The sequence below is a fragment of the Schistocerca nitens genome, chromosome 2 (genome assembly GCF_023898315.1).
Source record: "Schistocerca nitens isolate TAMUIC-IGC-003100 chromosome 2, iqSchNite1.1, whole genome shotgun sequence".
NCBI lineage: Eukaryota > Metazoa > Arthropoda > Insecta > Orthoptera > Acrididae > Schistocerca > Schistocerca nitens.
This window is the reverse complement of record NC_064615.1, coordinates 485,576,081-485,599,934: the sequence shown is the minus strand read 5'-3', so window position 1 is coordinate 485,599,934 and position 23,854 is coordinate 485,576,081. Positions and strand designations below refer to the sequence as shown.

General features: G+C 39.7%; 1 protein-coding gene across 2 annotated transcripts in view; it reads left to right on the top strand.

Moving 5' to 3' along the window:
- Positions 1-14,408, top strand: part of LOC126236424 (endoplasmic reticulum junction formation protein lunapark-A) — a 125,013-nt gene extending 110,605 nt beyond the window's left edge. For both annotated transcript variants that reach the window (XM_049945727.1, XM_049945728.1), the window contains one exon: positions 12,276-14,408. In XM_049945727.1, coding sequence (XP_049801684.1) covers positions 12,338-13,654 — 1,317 coding nt within the window. In that variant the 5' untranslated portion in view covers positions 12,276-12,337 and the 3' untranslated portion in view covers positions 13,655-14,408. The remainder of the gene's footprint in view (positions 1-12,275) is intronic.
- The last annotated feature ends 9,446 nt before the right edge of the window (positions 14,409-23,854 follow it).

Below are 23,854 nucleotides of genomic sequence, written 5' to 3'. Positions count from 1 at the left end.
GACAGATTCTGTTAACTGAAATCACCAGAAAGAATGTAAAGTTGTTGCAGTTTCTTGTCCAATTTGCTGAAAAAATAATTACGAATGGGAAACAAAATACTCATGTAAAACAACGTAGGAGAAAGAAGTATCCCATCAGAGGTAACAATGTAGGTGACCATTTGTCCATCGAAGATACAAGGAGACGGTGTACAATATGCGCAACAACTAAGTTTGAAGAAAGAACCAAAACAATTTGTGCAAAAAATTATTTACGCCTTATCACACATAAACACGATGAACTTTATATTCATATACATTATTTACATTTTTTATTTTTTTCAAAATAATGTGTGCACTACTGGCTATTCTTTCATCCCCTAGTGAGCAGTCAGTGAAACATTTGGTCCCATCCAGTAAGACCGGTGGGACACGTATGTGTCTTCACCCCATTGATATTTTCGTTTGAATATTACCAGTGACTAAACTCTACATGCCGGCCGAGGTGGCCGAGCGGTTCTAGGCGCTGCAGTCTGGAACCGCGTGACCGCTACGGTCGCAGGTTCGAATCCTGCCTCGGGCATGGATGTGTGTGATTTCCTTAGGTTAGTTAGGTTTAAGTAGTTCTAAGTTCTAGGGGACTGATGACCTCAGAAGTTAAGTCCCATAGTGCTCAGAGCCATTTGAACCATTTAAACTCTACAAAGACCATCCAACAAGTATGCAATGAAAAGAACTCTTAAATGAGAACGTGTAGTTCAAGTCGGAGGTGATTCTGCGATGTTTTGGGAGTGTTTTCCGTACCATGACTTTGGCCCACTCATATTGGTTACATGAACCAGGATGTTTACTTCAACATTCTCGATTGCCCCTTGCCCTTTCGTTTACATCTTCATGATGAATATGAAGTGGACACTCGCGTGTTCCAAAATGACACACATGTTCCTATTTTTGTAGGACACTCAGGCATCGTGCCGCACCTTGATCGATCCCGTAAAACACCCAGTCGTATTACTGTAGAAAATGTGTGGGACTATTTGGAAAAGCTGGTGAAAAAGAGATTCTACATCCCCGCAGTTTGACAGCTGTAAAGGATGTAGTCAGTGTATGGCTTCATCTGGATAAGACATCTACATCTACGTACATACGCCACAAGCCACCGCGCGGTGGGTGGCGGAGGGTACCTTGTACCTTGCTTTTTCTCTCGCAAATAGACTAAGGGAAAAACGACTGTATGCGTACGTATGAGTCCTAATTTCTTGTCTTGTCTTCGTGGTACTTATGCGAAATGTAAGTTGGCATCAACAGAAATGTTCAGGCAGTCAGCTTCAATGCCGGTTCTCCCAATTTTCTGTGTAATGTTTCTCCAATTCCCATTTGAGTTCACGAAGCATCTCCGTAACACTTACGTCGTTTTCGAACCTACCGGTAACAGATTTTTGCAGTCCAGTTCTGAATTGCTTTAATATCTTCCTTTGATCTGACCTGGTTTGGATCCCAAAAACCCCAGCACTACTGAAGAACAGGTGGCGCTAGCGTCTTATATGCCGTCTCTTTTATAGGTGAACCACACTTTTCCTAAATTCTCCCTATAAGCCGAAGTCGGCCATTCGCTTACCCAACAAGTTCTCACGCGGTCGTTCCCTTTTATATGGCTTTGCAATATTAGGTGCAGATATTTAGACGACGTGACAGTTTCGAGGAGAGCGCTACAAATGCTGTATCCGAACATTACGAGTTTGTTTTTCCTACTCATCCGCATTAACTTAACTTTTTCTACGTTTTCAGCTAACTGTCTTTCATCACACCAACTATAAATTTTGTCTCAGTCGTCTTGTATGCTCCTACAGTCACTCAACTTCGATACCTCCGTGTACATCGCAGCATCATCAGCAAACAACCGCAGATTTCTGCCCAACCTGTCTGCCAGATCTTCCCTGTATATTGAAAATAATAGCGGTCGTATCACACGTCCCTGGGGCACTCCTGACGATGCCCTCATCTCCGATGAACACTCGCCATTGAGGACAACATATTGGGTTCTATTAGTTAAGAAGTCTTCGAACCGCTCACGTTTCAGGTAACCTATTTCACATGCTCGTACCTTCGTTAAATCTGCACTAGGACGACGTGTCAGATGCTTTCCAACATACCTGAACAAATTCTGAATTGAGGCCAGTTTCAAAGCTAGAAGCGACGCGGTTTTCTTTTGATGTGTCCTGAGTGACCAGTTTTCTGTCCGATGTGCCTAACTGCCAGTGAGTGATTGATAACATGAAGTTTCTTTTAAATCTGAATCGCCCGGTTGTTCGCTTCCGCGTGATCTAGGAAGATACGTAATCACAGATTGTGGGAGTGCTCACGGTACTCTCTGAGTTGTTAGATCTATTGAGAAAGCGTTAAGCGTCTGGATGCCCCGGCTGGTTAGAGCACAGCGAGCGGGGCTGGTTAACTGCTAGTGGAGCCGCAACCGTGACGGCCGAGCGCAAGGGCCGCGCCTGCCTTTCGCGGTATGCGGCACGGTGTGTGACTCGCCGTGCCGGTTGCGGCGGTGACCGCTGCCGGCCCCCGCACCTGACTCGCTCGCTCTCTACGCCCACTATTTGCCCTACGTACCTTTAAGGTGCCTCTCACGCGCTCAGTAATATTGTCAAACCATCAATATATAGAAGTACTGTCAGTACTAGAAATATTGACGAGCAGTGTTGATGACCCTGAAAATATTCTCAGTATTGTCCATACATACTGAACGTGTGATGTCAAATATTGACGGTTTGACAACATTCTCCATTTAGTTGTTGAGAGAGCTTCACGAACCAGCCACATGGCGTTAGTGTGCACAGTTCGTGTTTTCAGTTCGTCTTTGTGTATATCACATCTCAGATTAAATTTTTCAAATAGCCTTTTTGCACAAAAGTTATAATAAACTAGTTCAAGGGCAATAGTGGTATCTAGCATTTTGGGATGGTCAAGAAGATTGTCTGTGACCTGCTTGCTTTATTAATTTGAAAATATAGTATAGGTTGGTGAGTTACACAGCAGCTTGGAAAAACTGCTTCGACTTCGGGAAATATCTCCTATAGTACTAAGGGGTCAGTGAAATAAATTTCAGTTTCACCAAATTATTACCGTACAAAACGTAGAAAAAAGACGTTTTACACTTTTTACATGATCATATCCTTCTCAGGCAGATCTAACTGCTTCACAGGTTTCCGTAGAATTTTACTAATTGCGTTTGCTGATATTACAGAACAAAACCACGAGCATTCGAAAGACTTGCCTGTCACCAAAAATCTCAGACTTACCCCTAATCTCTCGTAGACACCGATAGCCTCCCTCATTAACGTATCTGTATTTTATCTCCTATTAGCATTGGTACGATTGCTTCACGATGTTTGACTCATCGGGAATCATCATCATCATCAGCCAATTCAATCATTAGATGATGTGGCCTCTTCGAGTCGTGGATTCAGGTGGGCTTTCAGAAGTCTTCTCCAAATAAGACGGTCTTGGGCAGTTCTCTGCCAGGTGTTACCAGCGATCTTCTTGATGTCTTTGTCCCATCCGTCTGGTGGTCTTCCTCTAGGCCTCCGGTGCTCTCTCGGACTCCACTCCAGTACTAGCTTCGTCTATCTGTTGTCTTTTCTTCTTGCGACGTAGCCAGCCCACTGCCATTTCAAGGAACCTACTCTCTCTGTCATTAACCTTCGTCACAGACCGGATGTCATCTGCCCTTTTCCTGTCCTTTCTTGTATAGCCCAGCATTGATCTCTCCATTGCCCTCTGTGCTGTCCTAAGTTTCCCTTTTGTAAATGAGTTCAGTGTCCATGTCTCGCAGCCATACGTCATCACAGGAAGAATGCATTGATCAAATACTGCTTTCTTCAGATTTACTGGCATTTTTTATCTGAATACTTTTGAATTCTTCCCAAATGCTTGCCAGCCAAGCTTGATGCGTCGATAGATTTCTGGTCTTATGTCTCCCTTCATATTTATAATCTGGCCAAGGTAGACATATTCACTGACCTCTTCTAGTAGACTGTCCTTGACTTTCACATCTCCAGCTGGGACCCATTTGTTGGATATTACTTTTGTTTTGGAAAGGTTCATGCTCAAGCCAACCAGCTGACATTCCGATGCAAGATCTGTAACTAAGTTTTGGAGCTCTGCCAGTAAGGCAATATCATCAGCAAATCTCAAGCTGGTAAAATCTTTTCGGTCCGTAGTTCTGATTTGTCAGCAAATTAACATGTGACCAGTTCGCTCCTTTTTTAAAAAACATTCTGGTGCACATTTTCTCTTTTTTACTGTTGCTTGCAAGCCGTAGCTAATGCAGCTGCAGCAGCCACTATTTTTTGTGTTCAACATCTTAACCTTGTATAACCGCGTTAACGGAGAATTTTTTTAATGTTACTGGTGTGAAGTCGCTTCAGTATATGGAAGATTTGACAAACTACTATTGTCAATAAGCCGTGAGCAGGCGGAAATCAGGTGAGAGGGAAAGCCACGCGACGTTAGCAAGGTACGTTCGTCGAACTTGATAGCATACCTTTCATCATAACAAAACATTTGATGCAGAAAGTAGACTTCGGCGAAAGGTTGAATCGTTGTTCCTACTGATAAGTTACGTCCGTATTACTTTTAGGCTGCGGCTACAGTGGCGCCGACATACGCGGATTTCGCCGAAGACGGCTGATCTTTTCAAAGCAGAACGCCAGTGTGTGCACGGTCACTATGCAACAGATGTCACGCCCGAGCATGTAGGCTTCGGACGATGCTCGGTGGAATTCATACCTGTTTTTCTTCGGTCGAGTCGGCCGACGTTCCCAAACACAATACATAATATGTAAGTTTTATAGAAGAAAGGAGTTTGCGACATGCTGTGGATGAGAAATACCATAATAGGATATACCACGGAATCTATGTCTCAGACCGCTACTTTATTTGAAATAACAACTTCTGAGGAATGTAAAAATGTAATAACTGAATGTTACCTTGTATTACAGTATGCATTTTCTGTGGCTGCCTAGCCATTTGAGTCTTATGTGTGTACTTAACGCAGCATGTCATCCGCAACACGGATAAAATCTGTAGAAAATCATAGGTCTAGATTATAACCACAAGAAAGTGTGTGTTCAAGTGAGAAACGGGGCGTATATCAATTTACATTACTGTAGTAGGGTTTTGGTAGGTTGGCATTAGCTGTCTGCGAATTATCATTACTGCTTACTGATGTTTTTATGCCAGTAGAATGGTTATTCTCTCATGAGATGGTTTGCAAATGTGATGTATCTTTTTCCACTGTTCAGTGCTTTGTGTTCAGAGTATCTTTTCTAAACTGTACGTTTGCCTCTTACACGCATGCTGAATGACAGCCATGGAAGGTTAATTGGCGTATATTTGCTTTTATGAATTTATTTGAAGTTGTGCAGAATGTTTGTAATCCTGCTTTTCAATGTCATCACGATCACCTCCAGTATGTAACAGAACGTTTCTTTCATCATCCCATAGAATCGTAAAACTTTATTTGGTTATTCTAATAACTGAGGGAAGATTGTACAGTACTTGCGTTCGTTTCGAGACATAAAAGTTAGAATAGATTATAACCTCCGTGACAAAACAGATTGTAACTTCCTTAATCCCGCCAAAATCTGACGAATGAGTCGGACGCGCTGTGACCAAGCTGTCCGTTGTCGGTGTCTGTGAACGCAGCCATTAAGTAATGTCCACATGATGGCACTTGCCCCGTACGCAAACGCAGCCGCATGGGAACAAACCGCGTACACAAAAATCGCTGGAAAGAATCTGCTGCACGCATGGGAGTTCTCGTGGCCATACATTGCTTAATTGTTAAAATAGCCTGTTATACTTCTAATTCTTTGCTCAGCAGTTTATGCTGCGTTTATTGTGATTAAATGCAACAGAAAAAGAAAACACTAAGGCATTATAGGTACAACAGTATCTAAAGAACAGAGGTACTAACTAATGCGTCAAATGCAAAGTGAAGGTGACGCTTTGTTTGCTGCTACACGTAATGCAATTAATGCAGCGATGAGGCTGACAATAATATGTCGTTATCTGGCAAACGGCGTCTCGTATTCCAGTTTGTTATTTATTTCGTATTTCCATACAAAGAATTTCAGTGATTGTACCAGGAAATCGGAAATACTTAACAGATGTTGTTAATGGTTATACGAAGGTTGGTTTGGCTTTCATTACGTCATTTGTACGGTTTTATCTTCCTGTTGACCAAACTAGGATCACCTAACGATTTTATTTCTTATTCTTTTTATTGTTGTTTCCTGTTTTTCAAGCATTCCTTAATCTTCTCCCCATTTTGTCTTTTCCTTTCTTTTATCCAAATCGTTCCCGATTTCTTATTCCTTCTGCCGCGAAAGCCATCTAAATTTAGTATTTTGTTCTTAAAAAGTTTTCTTTCTGTTATTTGAGAGTCTGTTATATTGTTTCTTTCTACTTCTTTTCTTATTTCTACAATCCACGGTGCTGTCGCTTTATTTTTCCGGAAATATGGGAGCCTATGTTTAGTTGAGCTGTTCTCATTTACACTCTTTTTTAAAAAAAAAAAATTATCAGCGAAAAATGCAAAATTGTAAGCTTTGCACGCTGAACACCAGCCGGCCGAAGTGGCCGTGCGGTTAAAGGCGCTGCAGTCTGGAACCGCAAGACCGCTACGGTCGCAGGTTCGAATCCTGCCTCGGGCATGGATGTTTGTGATGTCCTTAGGTTAGTTAGGTTTAACTAGTTCTAAGTTCTAGGGGACTAATGACCTTAGCAGTTGAGTCCCATAGTGCTCAGAGCCATTTGAACCATTTTTTGAACGCTGAACACCAAGAAGCCTGTCTGCAGTGATGTCGGGCACATTCAGTCTGGGATCTCATTGATTGGAGTAGAATCTTCTCCAGTGCTGAGTCTCTCTTCGAATCGAGACCCGATGACCAGCAATGACCTGTCTATAGACGCCACAGTCCTGACTGTCGCCTGCTGTAAGGCCCATTTCATTTCATAGCAGGACCCCGTAGTTGTCATTTATGTCATCCTTACAGCACAGCAGTACGTCGATGATACTCTACGCTCCGTTTTATTGCCATTCATGTCAAGCTATCCTGGGGCTTACATTTCAGCAAGGTAATGCCTGCCCACTTGTGATGAGAGTTTCTACTGCGCCAATTGGACAGAATTTGGCACAATATCCCTCTGGAGGATGCCTAACATCTGTATCAATCATTGCCAAGTCAAATAGCTGTATGCGTAAGGGCCAAAGGTGAACCGTGTTACTGACTTGGCTCAGTTTTTAAAGTTCTTTATCTTGAACAGATCACACAGTTTTTTTGAAACTGTAGTAATTTGTTTGTCTGTATGTACATGTACATCGCCATCTACAGATTCCTGTCTCATTCAGATAATTCCTTCGTGGTGCGTCGTGTGTGTTTTTTAGTCTTAGAATGTATTCTGTGCAAATTAGATCAGTCTTCGCTTTGCCGTTACTTCTGATACTTTTCTCTTTTCTTCATAGGTTTCCTAATTACTTCTCATCCTCCAAACATCTGTGGTTTGTATTGCAGACATTAAGTATAAGCTGGACAGAATAGAGGACTTGGAAAGGTGGATTATTAGCAACATAATGATTAAGCATTCACATGCATATATACATTCTGATCTTACCACTGTAACATTGTTCATTCCATTTTTTCTAGTTTTTTTTCCCCAAACCATATACTATTTGTATTTTAACCCATTGCATCTACGACAGATTTTTCTGACCCATTCAGCTGTACAGTTTCTTCAATATATTTAAATTTACTAGCTTGCTGTATTTTCCCTTTATGCATTTCTATGTATTTTGGAGAGAATTTTTTTATATTCATCAAGAATTTTGTTTTTTCTGCTGAAATTTGGTAACTGTTTGCAGTTTTTTTTTTTTTTTACCCCCCAGAAGATTTGACTGACTAATTTTGTCAGGTTTTCTGAAAATATTGTAAAATTGTCTGTAGAAGCCAGTTACTTTTTTATTTATTTTATAAAAAATATTTACGCGACTTCACTCAAAGATATAGATTAGAGATAATCATCCTTGGATGAGGCAAATTTGGGAATGTCATAGACCCTAGAATACAATCTTCAGTTCCTTCATCACAGCTTCTAGTAATCTGTGTAGGAGCTCCAGGTGTGGCATATTTTTCTGTTGCACTGATGTCAGTCTCCTCAGTTGTTTGTGTGTTAACTCACCAAAGGATGAATATGCATCCACAGTTTTCACATACACTTTTCATAAATTTGCTGGCAGCTGCTCCTTCTCTGTTTTTTGTAGTTGGGGAGTTAGTCTTTGTTTACAGTAACATGACCGTAGACTTTTTCTCTCATTTTTAGTTCCTGACAATTCCACGCCTTACTTGATATTGAGGGCATCGTATCTCAAAATTTTGTTCAAAACTTTAGAAGCATAGTTCGACATGCCTTCTCTTTCAGAGTGCTTTGTTTGGAGTCCACAGATGTCCCTTCAAAGCATAACCATTACACAGTACACAATGAAATGCACATGGGCATTAGTCAGTCACAGACCTCGTGCAGAATCAATATTAACCAGGAACAATAACGGGGAAGAGTCCGTCTGAAGCTGATGGGCTTCTGCTTGCTACTAGGGTTAGTGGGAATTTGGGATAGTGAAATAACACACACAGCAGATAGATAATAGCATAGTACCTGCTACAGCAAAGTGTAAAGACATCTTCATGCAGTAACCTTGCTCATGAGGCACAGGGTTTCCTGTGAGTAGCAGGAGAGGCAGTAAGTGTAGATCAGAAGCTAAGTCTGGGTGAAGCTAACTTTATGGCCATGTTGTTGCATCTTCCAACTTCTGAAGCTTAATAAAGTGTTGTTATAATGCCTCTACATTGGACACTGCTGTTCAAAATGTTACTTTTCCAGTGAAAGGATCTGTCAGCATTTGGTGCTTGTAATATATATATATTTCAATACTCCATAGTTTAACATATTGAATTTTATGTTTGTAAGAAAGGAGAGATGCTATTTTACTCCTAGATGTACTGTATAGCTCATGAATGTGGTAATATTTTGAAGTTTTGTCGTTATGAGGGAGGAAATTTTGTGTTTTGTCTAGGTGTCTAGCTCCTGAATATGTTTTATACCCTTTCTTTTCTCTCAAAATCTATTTATTTTCAGCAGATATTAGAATAAAAACAATGTAGTCAGTTTTACATTGTGAACAATTGATGTGACTGGGTGAGTGTGTGTAAATGTAAGAGTTTAAGTGAGAATGTGTCATATTCATAAGTTAAGAGAACAGTCACCTGGATTTAAGTAAACCCTTTTCTTTTACCAGGCGTCTGAACATAGCCATTCGACATTATTGTTTAAACCATTTTGCTATTATAATCTCAGAGAAAACAGTGCTGTGCAGCTCCATTTGCTTTGTACTTGGTTGCAGCAAGTTGCCCATTTGCTGCTTCTGCCATGCAAGAAACATGTAAATAATGAAAATGTATGCCATTTGTACCTCATCTTCCCACAAATTCGCTAACAGTCGTTGGTTTCTATGTGTTTCGCTATTGATCAAGAGTGACTACAAAATCTTCCCAAGACTCAACAGCTGAAGCTTCCATTATACTCTTGCAGTAAATAAAATTTTACATGTTTTCAGTACTGATAGAAAACGATAATTATTTAAAGTTTAAAGTTATTTAGTCCTAAGCACAAAATCATCCCTGAGAGAATAAGAGGCAAAATGGATCCAGTGGACATAGGGCTGGAAATGTGTTCCCAAGGAGGTACACCCTCTTGAAGGTGGAGACAAAAGATCTTTGACAGTGCAGGTTTCAGTAGTTGAAAGCACATATGAGAACCTACAAGGCAAGTGGGAATATTCTGTCTGTACTGATGTTTTAGTGGTAAAGTGACAGTGAACCATCAGCACTAGTTCATCCTCAGCATGTGGTTGTGGTAGATGCTGTCAAGATGCCTCTGCACAGAAATGTGGAAGTGAGCTGTAGCACAATCGTATAGTAGTCACACTACCCTTCATACCACTCGAGGCTGATCTTTCAGCAGGGGAGGCAGGTCACCCACAGGAAGTGCAGTTATACCTCACCGGTGAGGCATTGTGGAAGGATTATTTGGCCGTTGAAGTGGTTGCCAATAATCCTTGCCCATGCATTGAGGCCAAACTGGTGCTGATGGTTCATTGCCACCATACCACTGAAACACTAGTACAGACAGAACATTCCCACTTGATTGCTGTGTTCTCATGTGTGCTTTCTGTCATTAGAACTCACTGTCAACATTTTTTAACTTGGAATGTCTTTCTGGCTGTATGTCCATATGACCTTATTTGCTCTTTATCCTCTCAGGGAAAGTTTACTGCAGTTAGGCCCCATTTATCAAAATGATCGTGTATTATGACCTAGATCTCATAAGCATGTGGTGGCCACGACTGATGTAAAACTCCTGTGGGTTTGTGCTAATTAATCAATATTTAATTGCAGTTCTTCCATTCTATTTCTCCTTCTCAGATAGTTTGAGAATGGTTTTATACTGGTCAAAAAGAAAAACCTTACCATGATCAAAGGTGCAAATACTAAAGTGCTAAATATACGCTGTGGTACAGTTGGATAACCAATGACTGAGGAATCCTTTTATAAGAAACCATACAGAAACTTAACCTATACGTGCTAAATTGTGTACCATAATACTACTGGGATAGAAAATTCTGACATAAAAATGGTTAATTAAATGTTTGCTTCTAATATAATTGGTCACTGTTAAGAGTAACTACCAGTGACTATAACATAAAATGTGAATATAAAAGTTCAGTAAATGCACATCTTAACTCAAATGTGGGTTGGATACTAGACTAGCAGCATTATTAAAAAGACAATAGATGTTGCGATATCTAATTAATGTTTCCAGCAATTACCGAAAACTACTGGGACTGCAATGCTTGGATAAGTCTGGATTGAGATCGTATGTCTTCACATTTACATTGTATGCTTATAATTTCTCAAATTTAACCGTTGATGCAACGGATTTCAAATTGATAGAAAACACTACATTACCCTGAGTGGTGCATCAGAAAGGAATAACCTGTTTATTCCAAGAACTTGTTACAAATGACTCCTTACAATACTTTGTCCCATGTGAGCAGCCCATTAGATTTACTATCGAAGGATAAAAATTCAATATGAACAACACACTGGCGATCAAAAACTCATAACTGCATGTACTTAAAGCTCGTTCCCATTTAGTTTACTCATTTTGAGCTGCAAAGAGTGATCTGTGATGACACATTATAAAAGATAGACTTCTTGCCAAGATCAGTAATAATAGTTGTTATACTCGATAACCAGTTTTTGAAATCAATGTTACCATCTTCACATCTAGAAAACATTTATACAGTATGACTGTATACAAATCAATATTGTACCATATAGTATCAGGTACAACGTAAAAGAAAAAACAGGAAATGCAGCATACCTCAACAGACAGGTTATTGCATATTTCTTAAAACAGCAGTAAAAGTATTTCTCATAAATTGGTGGTAACGTAATAGACTAAAAGGTTGATACATTGGCATGCCAAAATTAATACTACTCTGCACTCAGTTATACATCTGTCTTATGTCACTCAGTGACTCCACTTTCCCCCTTTTGGTGTCTGCTTTATATACAGAATAGTGTTTTGGAACCTTTCATCATACCAATCAATTTATCAAACTCTACTGATTGCTGATGTCAGTGTACTTAAACTGTTCCCAAACAATCTTTCTATTAACTAGTGGTTAGAGCACACAAGATCTGAATCTTTTGACATTTTAAACAGTTCTTGGCCCCAAGACCGATGACCTCACTGTTTGGTCTCTTCCCCCAAACAACCCAACCCATCTTGGTCCCACTTTAACTCTGAGTTCAGAGTCATCTTGGATGTGCCTGTAATATTGACTTGTGTCCACAAATGGGATGCAACTTTTCTAGTCTCAGTAACATACTTGTAGATCTTCTAGAAGAATTTTCTTTTTTTCATGCTCCATCTGTAAAAGAAGTCAGAATTTAATATGCGTTGAAATGAAAAATTCCTCTACACACGTGTTCTTTGTACTGTTTTAATCACTGTGTGTGTGTGTGTGTGTTTGTGTGTGTGTGTGTGTGTGTGTGTGTGTGTGTGTGTGTGTGTGTGTGTGTCCGACAGAGGGGGGGGATCACCTTATTTGTCTCAGATTAGATAATGTCAATGTAATAACATATATCCCTTTTTCGTTGTTGCAGGTGAGAATGCTTGCAATCACCAGCTGACTCTTGTGAGACAAAACAGGCACCATATAGCCACTATGGGGATTGTGCTGGGTCGTTTCCGCAAGAAGCGGACAACGATTGAAGTTTTGGAGGATCTGGACAGGCGTATCAAGGAAATGGAAAAGCGACGTGTCAGTACAGAGCAGACACATCGCGTCGTTATCGGTCGTCTCGTGCTGTATTCAGTTGGCACATATATTATTGCAGCATTAGTGTTCTATTTCTTTTTCTTCCCAGCTTCTCTCAGTGAACAAATCTTCTATATAACACCACTGCTTGTCTTCCCATTGATTGTGATACTTCTGAGACGCGGAATCGTGTGGTATTTCAAGCGACAAATAACGAACAGTGAGACAAAGTTGGCACAAATGGAAAAACAGAAGCAAGATATCCTTGAAGAAGTGATGGACAAAGAAACTTATAAGACTGCCAAACAGATCTTAGAGAGATTTGCACCAAAAAAGGAACTAGCTGTGGTGTCACCACTGCCTGCAAAGACATCAGCCTCCAACCAGAAGGTTGATAATATCTCCCCATCTTCATCAGCACCAGATCTCAGACGCCGTCCTCTGGGGCAGCAGCAGCAGCAGCAGCAGCAACAACAACAACAGCAGCAGCAGCAATCACAAGAACATTTCCAGCCACCAAAGACATCTCTTGTTCCTAGGGGTCGCTCTCCCACTCTTCTGCAGTCAGCACCTATATTCCCTGCACCAATGGGAGGTCGCTATCCCGGTGGCTATACTGGCCAGAGTAGGCTTGCCCCTGGCCCACCATTGCCCCGGCCGATAGCACCTCGCGAGCGATCGGTTGTTGACCGTCTAGTTGATTTTCTTATAGCTGATGGACCAAGCAACCGATATGCACTCATATGTCAACAGTGCCAGTCGCACAATGGCTTGGCTCTCAAAGAGGAGTTCGAGTTCGTTGCATTCCGCTGCTGTTACTGTTATGCAATGAATCCAGCGCGTAAAGTGCGCCTGTCACCGCCTCGTATTGATGGTATCGACCGTCCATCTGCTGCCCCTGGAACTCTCCCCTCACTTCCTCCACCTCATACCGCCGATTCGTCTGAGGGTCCCACAGACAGTGAGTCTGAGCGTTTATCTAGGTCAGACTCCTCCTCTGAAGATGAAGAGGATAAAAAGCAGCTATCACCATCATCATCTTCCACACTACCAGTAGAAGAGAGCGTAGTACATGGTGATCAGCATGACAGTGGAGACAAGGAGAATGTGAAGAGTAAGCTGCAAGAGTCCGATTCTGCCCCTCCGCTTCCTGCAGAGGATGGTGAGAAGCAACCTCCCTCAGAAGAAGCACATAAAATTGAGGAGCTGTCAGCTGCAGAGTAATCCTTGTAGCTGGTACAGGCACAGTTAGCTTTGCAGTTTGTCACAAGCTTTTCATGTTGCCACATTCTACTTCACTTTGGGAACCAATTATAATAAATTAAGTGCTTCCAGATAAAAGTACAGAAGTATCAAAGTTGGTGTAATCATCCAACATCAGAAGTCTTTGTACACAAATGCATGTTTCTGTTTCTTGTATGGATGTTATTTGTTCTACACTATTCTTGTTACCCTCATTTCTTTGCATTCTGTTGTTGCATTTAATTTTACAGCAGCCGTGGTTGGCAAAAATCTCATATGAATTGATGCTTCATTTAAGACTGCTTTGAGGACTTAAAAATTCTAATAACAGAATAGATTTTTAAATTGTATTATTAATTCTGTTTACACATTGAGGAATTTTTTTTTTTTTGTAGCGTTTAATTTATTTTCGTAGTTGAGTATACGTAAATGCACAGTCAATTGAATATTTAAGTTTATTTATTTGTACCTAATATGTTTCTACTATTGACAGAAAGTATGAATAACATACTTTGTTGTAAGTTCTTACTTTTCATCTTTTGCCCAAAATTGGGAAGTTGTGTCATACAACTTCAATAATTCTGTAATGGTTGGAATGTGTACAGCAGTCAATTGAAATTATAAAAGTGTCTTAAATAATTGTTATAGCATTGCAGCATGCTGCTATATAGATTGTATTTTTATATTTTGAAGTAATTAAAGCAATAAATATTTTGTTTGTAAGCAGCTCATGAAATCCCGCATTTCTGTTGTTGACCACCATGTATTCCACAACAAAAAATTCATTGTTTGTCATCATGTGTTCATTCCAGATACATTGGATATCTGTTCAGAATGTAGGCATGAATCACGACATGGTATGTATAAGAAAGAAGTAGTAAAATGGTATATAAGAGAGAGGGAAAAAAAAAACCAAGACTTGGACAAACAAATTTAAACTACAATTTGTATCAGGATAGCAATATAATGCAAATATATCACTGTTGTGGCTTGATGACTTCAAAAAACACAAATCTGCATCAAAGAAAAAAGTACATGGTGAATTGAAAGACCGATTTAAGGGTTGAAGTGTAGGCATATGCACAAATTAAAACTGCAGTGAGAAAAATGGGCAGCCATAATAAGATAAGAATACTTACTATATCAGCACAGATAATAATGTGCTTTCAACATTGTTCATACATTTCTTGTCAATAAATTGATGGAGTATAGCATTGTTTCTTCCACATTACAGCAATTTAAATTTGCTTTGAGATTTTTCCCTGTAATCTTTGAGTGAACATTTTTGCCTACTATCCTAATCGCATGAGCCTTTGTTTCTGTTTAATTGATTGCTAATGCTACTTCACTGCAGTCAACAGGCACAATCATTCTATTAATAGAGATTGAAGTTCTCTCTTCCTTTTTTATTTTTATCCTTCCTAATACTGACTGTTGCTATGCTTATGAATGAGGTTATTATTGCCTCCCTTCTTAGTTTTACATTCATGGAAAAATCTGTTATTTTCCACCAGCAGTGCTTTATGATCTTTTTCACGTCTCAGAGTGTCTTTTTCTTGACTCTTTGCCAACGTTACCCTTACTTCTTTCTCGCTAATCTCCTGTGTTTCTTCCTTTTACATCTTGCATGCTTTTTTCAGTGGGGTATGGGACCGTTTTCTGCAATGTCCCAGTGTAGACTACTCTTAATTTCAGTCCATGATGTATCTTCATCAGTTGATAAGTACTTCATATCCTGTCTTCTAGGTTACCATGAGTTGATGGTCTTAAAAAACAGTGAAAAGCTTTTTACATATATTTGTAATATTAAAATGCTGTTTAAACAAGTTTTATCTTTAGCAGTTACTGCAATATTCATTTTTCATTCTCATAAAGTCTGTAGAGAAGGCTTGTCAGCTATTGTTGCGCCGGCCGAAGTGGCCGTGCGGTTAAAGGCGCTGCAGTCTGGAACCGCAAGACCGCTACGGTCGCAGGTTCGAATCCTGCCTCGGGCATGGATGTTTGTGATGTCCTTAGGTTAGTTGGGTTTAACTAGTTCTAAGTTCTAGGGGACTAATGACCTCAGCAGTTGAGTCCCATAGTGCTCAGAGCCATTCAGCTATTGTTGCAACAAGTTTTCAGCAACATTTTGCATCCTGTATTTTGACATTTTATTTGAAATTCTATCATAAATATTCACTACTGTTTCCATTTGAGATATTTCTTAAAATTGACAGGAATTAAGTTATGGTATAGTTGTAGCACTCTGCAATAAAGAGAATGACAAACACATGTAGCATCGTGCAGACTAAGGTATTTAGGGACAATATCTAACGTGTTCTAGTGTAAATGCTATTCAATGTTTCATTCGGCTATGTTCAACTTTTCAGTTAACAATATGGATTACAAATACGCTTCTCGGGTTTGCCGCCGGATCGTATTGTGTAAATTGCACAATATTTCTTCGACGCAACTGCTAGACATCATCAGGGGGTGGTAGCTGCTGCTGTCACTGCTGCAAGGCGCGTCTGATGATAATCGCACGGCAGCGGTGGAATTAATCATGACGGGAGCAGGCAATATGTGTGCGCGGGAAGACGCTCGTAGTTGGAGGAAAGCGGCGCTCCTGGTGCTCCCTGCTGGGAGCCACAGAAAGGCCATCTGCACGTGCACTATGGGCAATAACTGTGCTGCCGGACGCTCCTGCGGTTAAAAGTATGAACTAAATCTCAACTACGTGTTGCGTCACTTGAGGAAACTGAAGTTCTTGTTTTCCCTGTTTTTGATTTAATGGCAGCCAGTGCTGGATTACAGGCAGCGCTCAGCTGAAAACCTGCATCCCTGTTGATAAGACTGTCCGCCGTGCGGATATGCATGGCCTCCTTAATAACACAGTCCGAGAAAGATGACACGGGATAAAATTTCCATCTGTTCGTAAAGAATACAATGTTCCGTGTCCAGGCAATGCTCCGCTACCACTGATTTATGAGGTTGCCCCAGGCGTGTATGACGATGATGTCCGATGCAACATTCATGCACGGTTCAGCATGTCTGTCCAATATAAGATTTTCCACACTGGCATGGGATTTTATACACGACACGTTTCCCGAGGCCAAGGTTGTCTTTGACCAAGAACAATAAATTCCTCAGTTTTGCTGGTGGCCAAAAAACACACTTGACTTCGTGCTTTTTGAGGATTCTTTCTATTCTCAAAGACATGCCACCAAAATAGGGCAAAAACACTGTTGCAGTGGGTGCCTTCGTCTCTTCATTTACATCCCTGCTTTGAGATTGCTTGGAACGGAATGCATGGTGTATCTGCCTATCGGAATAGCCATTCTGTTGGAATACTGTTCTCAGGTGTTGTAGCTCACCAGGTAGACTGTCGGCATGTGAGACTACATGTGCTCTATGTCCCAAAGAGCATAGGACACTACCGCGTTGTGCAGGATGATGGCAACTTGTGGCCTGCAAATATAGCTCTGTATGAGTTGATTTGCGATAGACGCTGGATTACATAGAACATGCAGGGAGAATTGCTTGCATATCAAATATAAAAAAAATTGCATCCTTTGCAGAAGTCACAACTTTGTTGCTTTTTATGCTGAAGATTTCTATTAAAATTTTTGGGCACATCTTGAAAATAATTTATTACAAATCAACCCTCAACATGTTTTGAAAGAAACTCTGTCACCTCTAACTGCATCTTCATCCGCAAGCTAATTTACACACATCCTATTAAGATGAATCTAGTATTGGTATCACTTCTTGATCAGCATTACGTAAAGCTCAGCCATTGAGGCCATGTTGAAACAAGATGGAGGCTTTATCACAAATGGAAGTTCATCTCCTAAGTATCTAGACACAGCTTCAGCCTCTGGGAGAATTCAAACCAGGCAGAACTGTAGGTCTCCAGGAAAAATGGATTTGTTATTCCATAATATTTTCATTCCTATAGAGCAATAATCTGTGACAGTGGTGTACGATGCATGTGTAAAATTTGTGAATAGAAGAGTTGTGCTATGAAGTGAGCACATATTGGATCTTGAAGTGTGAAAAAAAAGCAAAATGATAAGTGTTGTTTGCTGGAGATTGTACTCGTGAAAAGCGTGTGGTGTATTAGCTTCCGTTGTCCAGGAACTGTAAATGTATTGGACTGCAGTAGGCCTGTGAACCCCATTTCTGGTCACCTGGAAGGGAAAATGTAGTCTTTTTTTTTTTTACATAAGTCATGTTTCAAAGATTCTCATGCTGATGCCTGCGTAATCAGAGGTTACTGTGGTGACAACTGTCTGAAAGCCTCCATTGTTGAACTACATGTGAGGTGATATTGGATACAACATTTAATATCAAATTCTTCATGTTGAAATTAGTTGGAACAGCAAAAGGTTTGTCAGGGAGGATTTAGAGCCTGAGGCACTGCCCCTCCTTTGGCTACTTCACATATGATTTTTCTGCAGGATGTTGCTTTGTCATTTGTGGCAAGAAAGAAAAGTATCAAAGCCCTTTTCTGTGAATACCATTGCCTCTGTGACTAGTTGACCATTTAAAATGTATGGCATGTGGTTCATGAGCAACATGTTCATCACAGCCCCCCAGGAACATTTGGTGGTGGTTTTTTAAGGTCATTGTTGGTTTTGCAATGAATGACAAAATAGTTTCGAGACTTCACAGTAGATTGCTCTGAGTGTGCTTGCTTCTAGTCATTGTATGTTACACGTTCTGATTGATACTAACATACATTTGTGTGTGTGGTGGGGTAGGATGTAAGTTCGGTTTACAAAGATACCTTTTTCAGGATGTAGTCCTCCCCCTCCAGCTGCCATCCTGTCTATCACTGGAATGCCCTTAACAAGTTTCCTTTCTGATTTGTGGCACTGTGGTGTCTGTTTTACTTTAGAAACTTTTTATGTACTTAAGTTATTATTAAGTTATTTACACTTTGACAAATAGTAATTATTGCCGGATAAAACAGTGAATGGCACACTTATTACAACCTTGTTAACAACCAGGTATCAAATTCATTTTTCCTAATGAAACACGGTTTTTGGTTCCAAAACAGTAGTTCTAGATAGTTTCTGTTGCTCTTGATGCATTTTCCTTAAGTTCGAGGATTGTCAGCTAATTCTTCATTACTAAAAAATTAAAAATGCTGAGACACCAAATATTTTATGAGCAGAATAAATTAAAATAACACTAGCATATGTCCTAATATGACTGATTTAGCCCTTTGATTCCATTGTACTTCATTTAAATCTTCATAAGACCAACACACTTAAATGTCTCTCCTCTTCATTCATTCATTTAATCACGCAGTGTTTGATAAATGTTATCTTGAAAGAGGCCCTTCAGAGGTGTGAAAAGAGTCACGTAATGCATTACCGAGCAGAATCATCACTCCTGGCTGCTTCTGTAAAGTATACTACTAACAAGCTTACTAGTGCTGATCACTCAAATTAATCAATAGCATAATTTCTTGCTGATTACTTTGTAAACACTGTCTGATAAAGTTTAGCACCAAGGAGGAGGGGAGGAAACAAAATGAAACTTCACACATAGAGTGAGTATGTGGTGGTATTTTAGTGACTGTAACACCGAGTCATATTTACAAGGAAATTGACAGTATGAGTCCGCTTATCAGTATGACATTTGCCTCCATTGTCCCAGATGCATGCACTGATTTGGCTGGAAGTGTGTCATAAAGCTGTTGTATCCCTTTCCTGCAGCAGCCTGGTCCACAACTGTTATGAATGGTCCTTGATATTCTAGATATTAGTACTGCAATGAAGATGATGTCTGAGCTAGTCCCAGTCCCTTGTATGTTCTATCAGGCACAGATATGGTCATCTTGCTTGGCACATGAGTGCTTCAAAACCATGCAAACAGTTCATAAAGGCCCATGTCATGTGAGCAAGCATTGTCCTGTTGAAACATGGCACGACAATACTGTTGCATGAGAGATAACATATGGGGACGCAGCAAGCCTGTGATTACTGTTGTGATGTCAGTTCTCAGCCACTATCAGCCTTTACATAAAGTGATGTCTAGTGGTTTCCCACATCATTACTGTGCAGTGCCAAAACGTGAGAAGAATTATACCGCGGCTCTGGTTGCTGCCATACTTGCTGATGAAGGTCACATGAGGTAATGCAAAATTGTGATTCACTACTGAAAACAATGGGATGCTACTCATCAGTGTCCATGCTTTCCAGTCACAGCACCATGCTAAACACAGCCACTTGCATTGTATTAACGGCAGCCCAGGCTGGAGAACATAATTACCTGGTCCAGCTACTCCTTTGTGATGATCAAACAAATCCATGATGAGGGGTATGCCTGCCCTCATGTTCCCAAGCAGTCAAACACTGGACCACTGTCACATCCGAATGTCCCATAAATCTGGATATTGCATGATTCAACCAGGCAGCCAAATAGAGACCCAGAGTGAGGCTCCATTGAAACAGTTAGCACTGATACTGCATACTCATGTGAGATGGCATTATCTCCTTGTCCTTCATAATGATCACTCAACATCAGGTGCTGTTCATAACCTTTATACACCCCCACTGAGCCTGTTAACACCCCTAAACATGAGCAACACCAAACACTGTTTCTTTATGTTGCTTCAAACATAGCATTCATGTTACTTTACACAGACAAATATATCAGCCATCTATATACTGATAACATCAGGATGTATCTACAACAAATATTGGTTAGCAGAATTTACGTTGGAGCCCAGGTATTGTAATAAATTGTAGAAGCAGTGGCTAAAAAGGTGTTCTTTTACTTTATTTTTGAATTGTTGGAGATTTTAGATTTCCTGCTTTATGTATACTGGTAACCTGTTGCAGACTTCTGCACCTGAATGTAAAACTTAGTTCTTACAAGTTCATCCTAAGTTCACTCTTGTTATTAACTGCAAATGCCATTAGGATATAAGTTTATTGACATGAAAGTGTAAAAATTCCTAGGGCCATGAAAAGGCTTGTGTAAAATGCTTGGTTATTGACATTAATGCAGTACTGTTACTGCTTCTTTATGTAGCATAAATACTTTTACTTTAACCCCAGAGCACAGAAGTGAGTGTGAAGCAGGTAGGACTGAGTTTTAGTTACTGTGTCCACATGCTGGTGCCCCCTCACTTTATTATGCATTTGGATGAGCAGGAGCTTTACACGTGGAGCTCCATCCAGTGTATGACCATTGATCTTTACTGCTGGTACCTGTAAGTAACTTTTATTTGTATGGAATTACGTAACATGAGTTTTTGTACAGCTTTTGGCCGTTGACCGGTTGTAAGCATATTGTGTTATTCTCCTAACTGTGTCTGGCATTAGTGTTCGCTCCCTTTATCAATATTTGAAGAGTCCTCCAATATCTCGGATAAATCATTTATGTAGACAAGGAATAAGAATGGATAAAGCAATTAAACTTCCGGCACAGCATATGTAATGTTTTACAACTGTGCACTGAATCCTATTCTTGACATATCATTTGCTAAGATGGACCTTTCTTATCTGTTATTAAGATATGACTTAAACTATTCAAGGAAAAGGCATATTTTAATTTCTCTAGAAGAATTTTATGATTTACACAATCAAGGGCATTGGCAAGATTACAGATTATGTGAACAGGGTAGAACAGAATTTTTTTATTTTTATCAGATTATAAAATTTCCAATTTTCTGAATAAAATGATTATTTTTTAAAAATATAATCTACACTGGTTGAAAACGTTAAAAATTTTTATGTGCATTACTTCAAGATCTAATAAAAATCAGTAATTTTTTATGTAGAAGGCTGTGGATTGCTGTGTTATTAAGGTTAAAGTATGTGTTTGTATTGGTAGCACTGTCAAAAACAATATCATATAGTTTCATAGTGTAAACACGCATTGTATGTCGAAGTGCTAACATTTTTCCAAGGAAAAAGTGATGAATAGATTGGTAAATCACTCAAAAAGTAAAGTATGACGCCAAAACGAAGTGTTTTTAAGAAAGGTGGGTTTCGTGATAATAGATTTTCGAATAAAGGAAAACTTTGTGTTCAACATGTGGCGTCTGAAATTACATACAATGAAATACAGGCAAACTCGTCAGTATCTAGAGGAACACTCATTAGTGCTTTGAAGATTAAAATAAAACATCGTGTTACACAGTTTTGTCAAAACATGGGTGATGCAAATGGTAGGTTAGGTTATATTCTGATAGATTTCACATCCTAACAAGATTGTTAGGTGAATGTGTGTGTTCTGAAATATGTGGAGGGCCAGTTAGTTTACTTGAAGACGGTGAGGTATCAAATGGACTAGCCAGGAAACTTATCATTATTTGTGCCAGTTGTAAATATACTCATTCATTTTGGAATTATGATAAGTGTAAAGATAAATATTTTTAAGTAAATGCCAGGTGGTTTTATGGATTGAGAGCTAATGGCAAAGGACACACTGCAGCAGAAAGAATGTATGCCGTGATGAATATGCTACGCCCACCTTGTAAAATCGACAAGTATGCACGATTTATTGGCACTACTGTTGAATCTGTTGCATTAGTCAATGAAGGGTGCTGAAAATGAAGCTGTTTAAATAAACAATGGTATGATTGACATACCAGTAGCTTTTGATGGCACTTGGCAGAAGTGTGGCTACAGTTCTAAGAATTCTGTTGCTATGGTGTCCAGTGTGGATACTGGAAAGGTAATAGATTTCCAGATTTTAACCAAACATTGTTATAAGTGTAAATCAGGGAATGAAGGAGGTCATATCTGTGACAGAAATTATGAAGAAACAAGTGGTGGTATGGAGGCCTCTGCAGCTATTGAAATTTTTAGTTGATCTGTAAATGAAAGGGGAGTGTGTTACACTAAGTTCTTAGGTGATGGAGACTAAAAATTGTATGAAAGTGTAGTAGCCATTCAGCCTTGTGGTAAGAAGATTATCACAAAACTATAATGTGTTGGTTATGTCCAGAAGAGGACGGGCACCAGGTTAAAGAAGTTGAAAGAAAGTTTGAGAGACAGGAAACTTTTGGATGGTAAAACCACAAGAGGCAGGCTGACAGATGAAATGAATGATGAACTACAGCAGTATTATGGGATTGCCATTAGAAATATTGCTGAGGATTTGTTGAAAATGAAGCAGGCAGTGTGGGCTACCTTCTTCCACAGACTGTCAACTGATGAAAAACCAGTAGACCACCTTTGCACTCCTGGACCTGATTCATGGTGCAATAAACGCAATGCCCAGTACTCAAGCAGTTGATACAGCCATAAACAGTCCATCCCAGCAGCAGTCATGGATATCATAAAACCTATTTAAAGAGACCTGGCAAATCCTGAATTACTGAAGAAGTGTCTGCATGGTCAGACTCAAAATCCCAGTGAGTCATTCAATAATCTTATATGGACTCACTTACCAACAAATGTTTTTGTTGGAATGAAGACACTAAAATGGGGCGTCAGTGATGCTGTTATTGCTTTTAATGATAGCAACATTGGTAGGGTGAAAGTGCTACAGCATATGGGAATTAATCCTGAAGCAAACTGCATCAGAGAACTTGAACAGATGGACAAGGTTCGCATTGATAAAGTAGAATATGCAGCACAGTTGGCCACTAAGGAGTCCAGAAAGAAGAAAAGGAGAGAAAAAACCATGGAAAAAGATCAAGAGGATGATGCAGAGTATGGTGCAGGCTGCTTCTAAGTGACTAAAAATAAAAAAATTAAGCATGTATTAAGCGAGTTTCTGCTTTTTTGAAACTTTAGAAGCCAAACCTCAAAATTTACATTTTCTGTTGCATTTTCCCCTAAATCTCAGAAACCACTTCAAGTAGAGTATTTAGATTTTCAGGAAGTAATAACGTACATATCCTGAGTCTACAGAACTAAAAGAACATAATGTTATTTATAATTAATATTATTTAGGATAATGTACAAAAAAATTACACAAAATGTTAACTGTGAAATTAAAGAAGCAGTGGCTGAAATGCAATTATTGTAGTTCATTAAACTCGGAACATACAGTTTAATGTCCTGTAAAAGTTGCGTGTCAATGGCTACAGTGGTCCCTGAAATGCAGGTAAGCCAAGTCACTAAATTTAACATTGTCGGGATAAGGCATTCCAACTCCCCTTCAGTATGAGAGATTGTATATTGTCTTCTCAGTAAAGAGGCCTGTTGTTGTTGTTATGTGTAAGGTGTATGT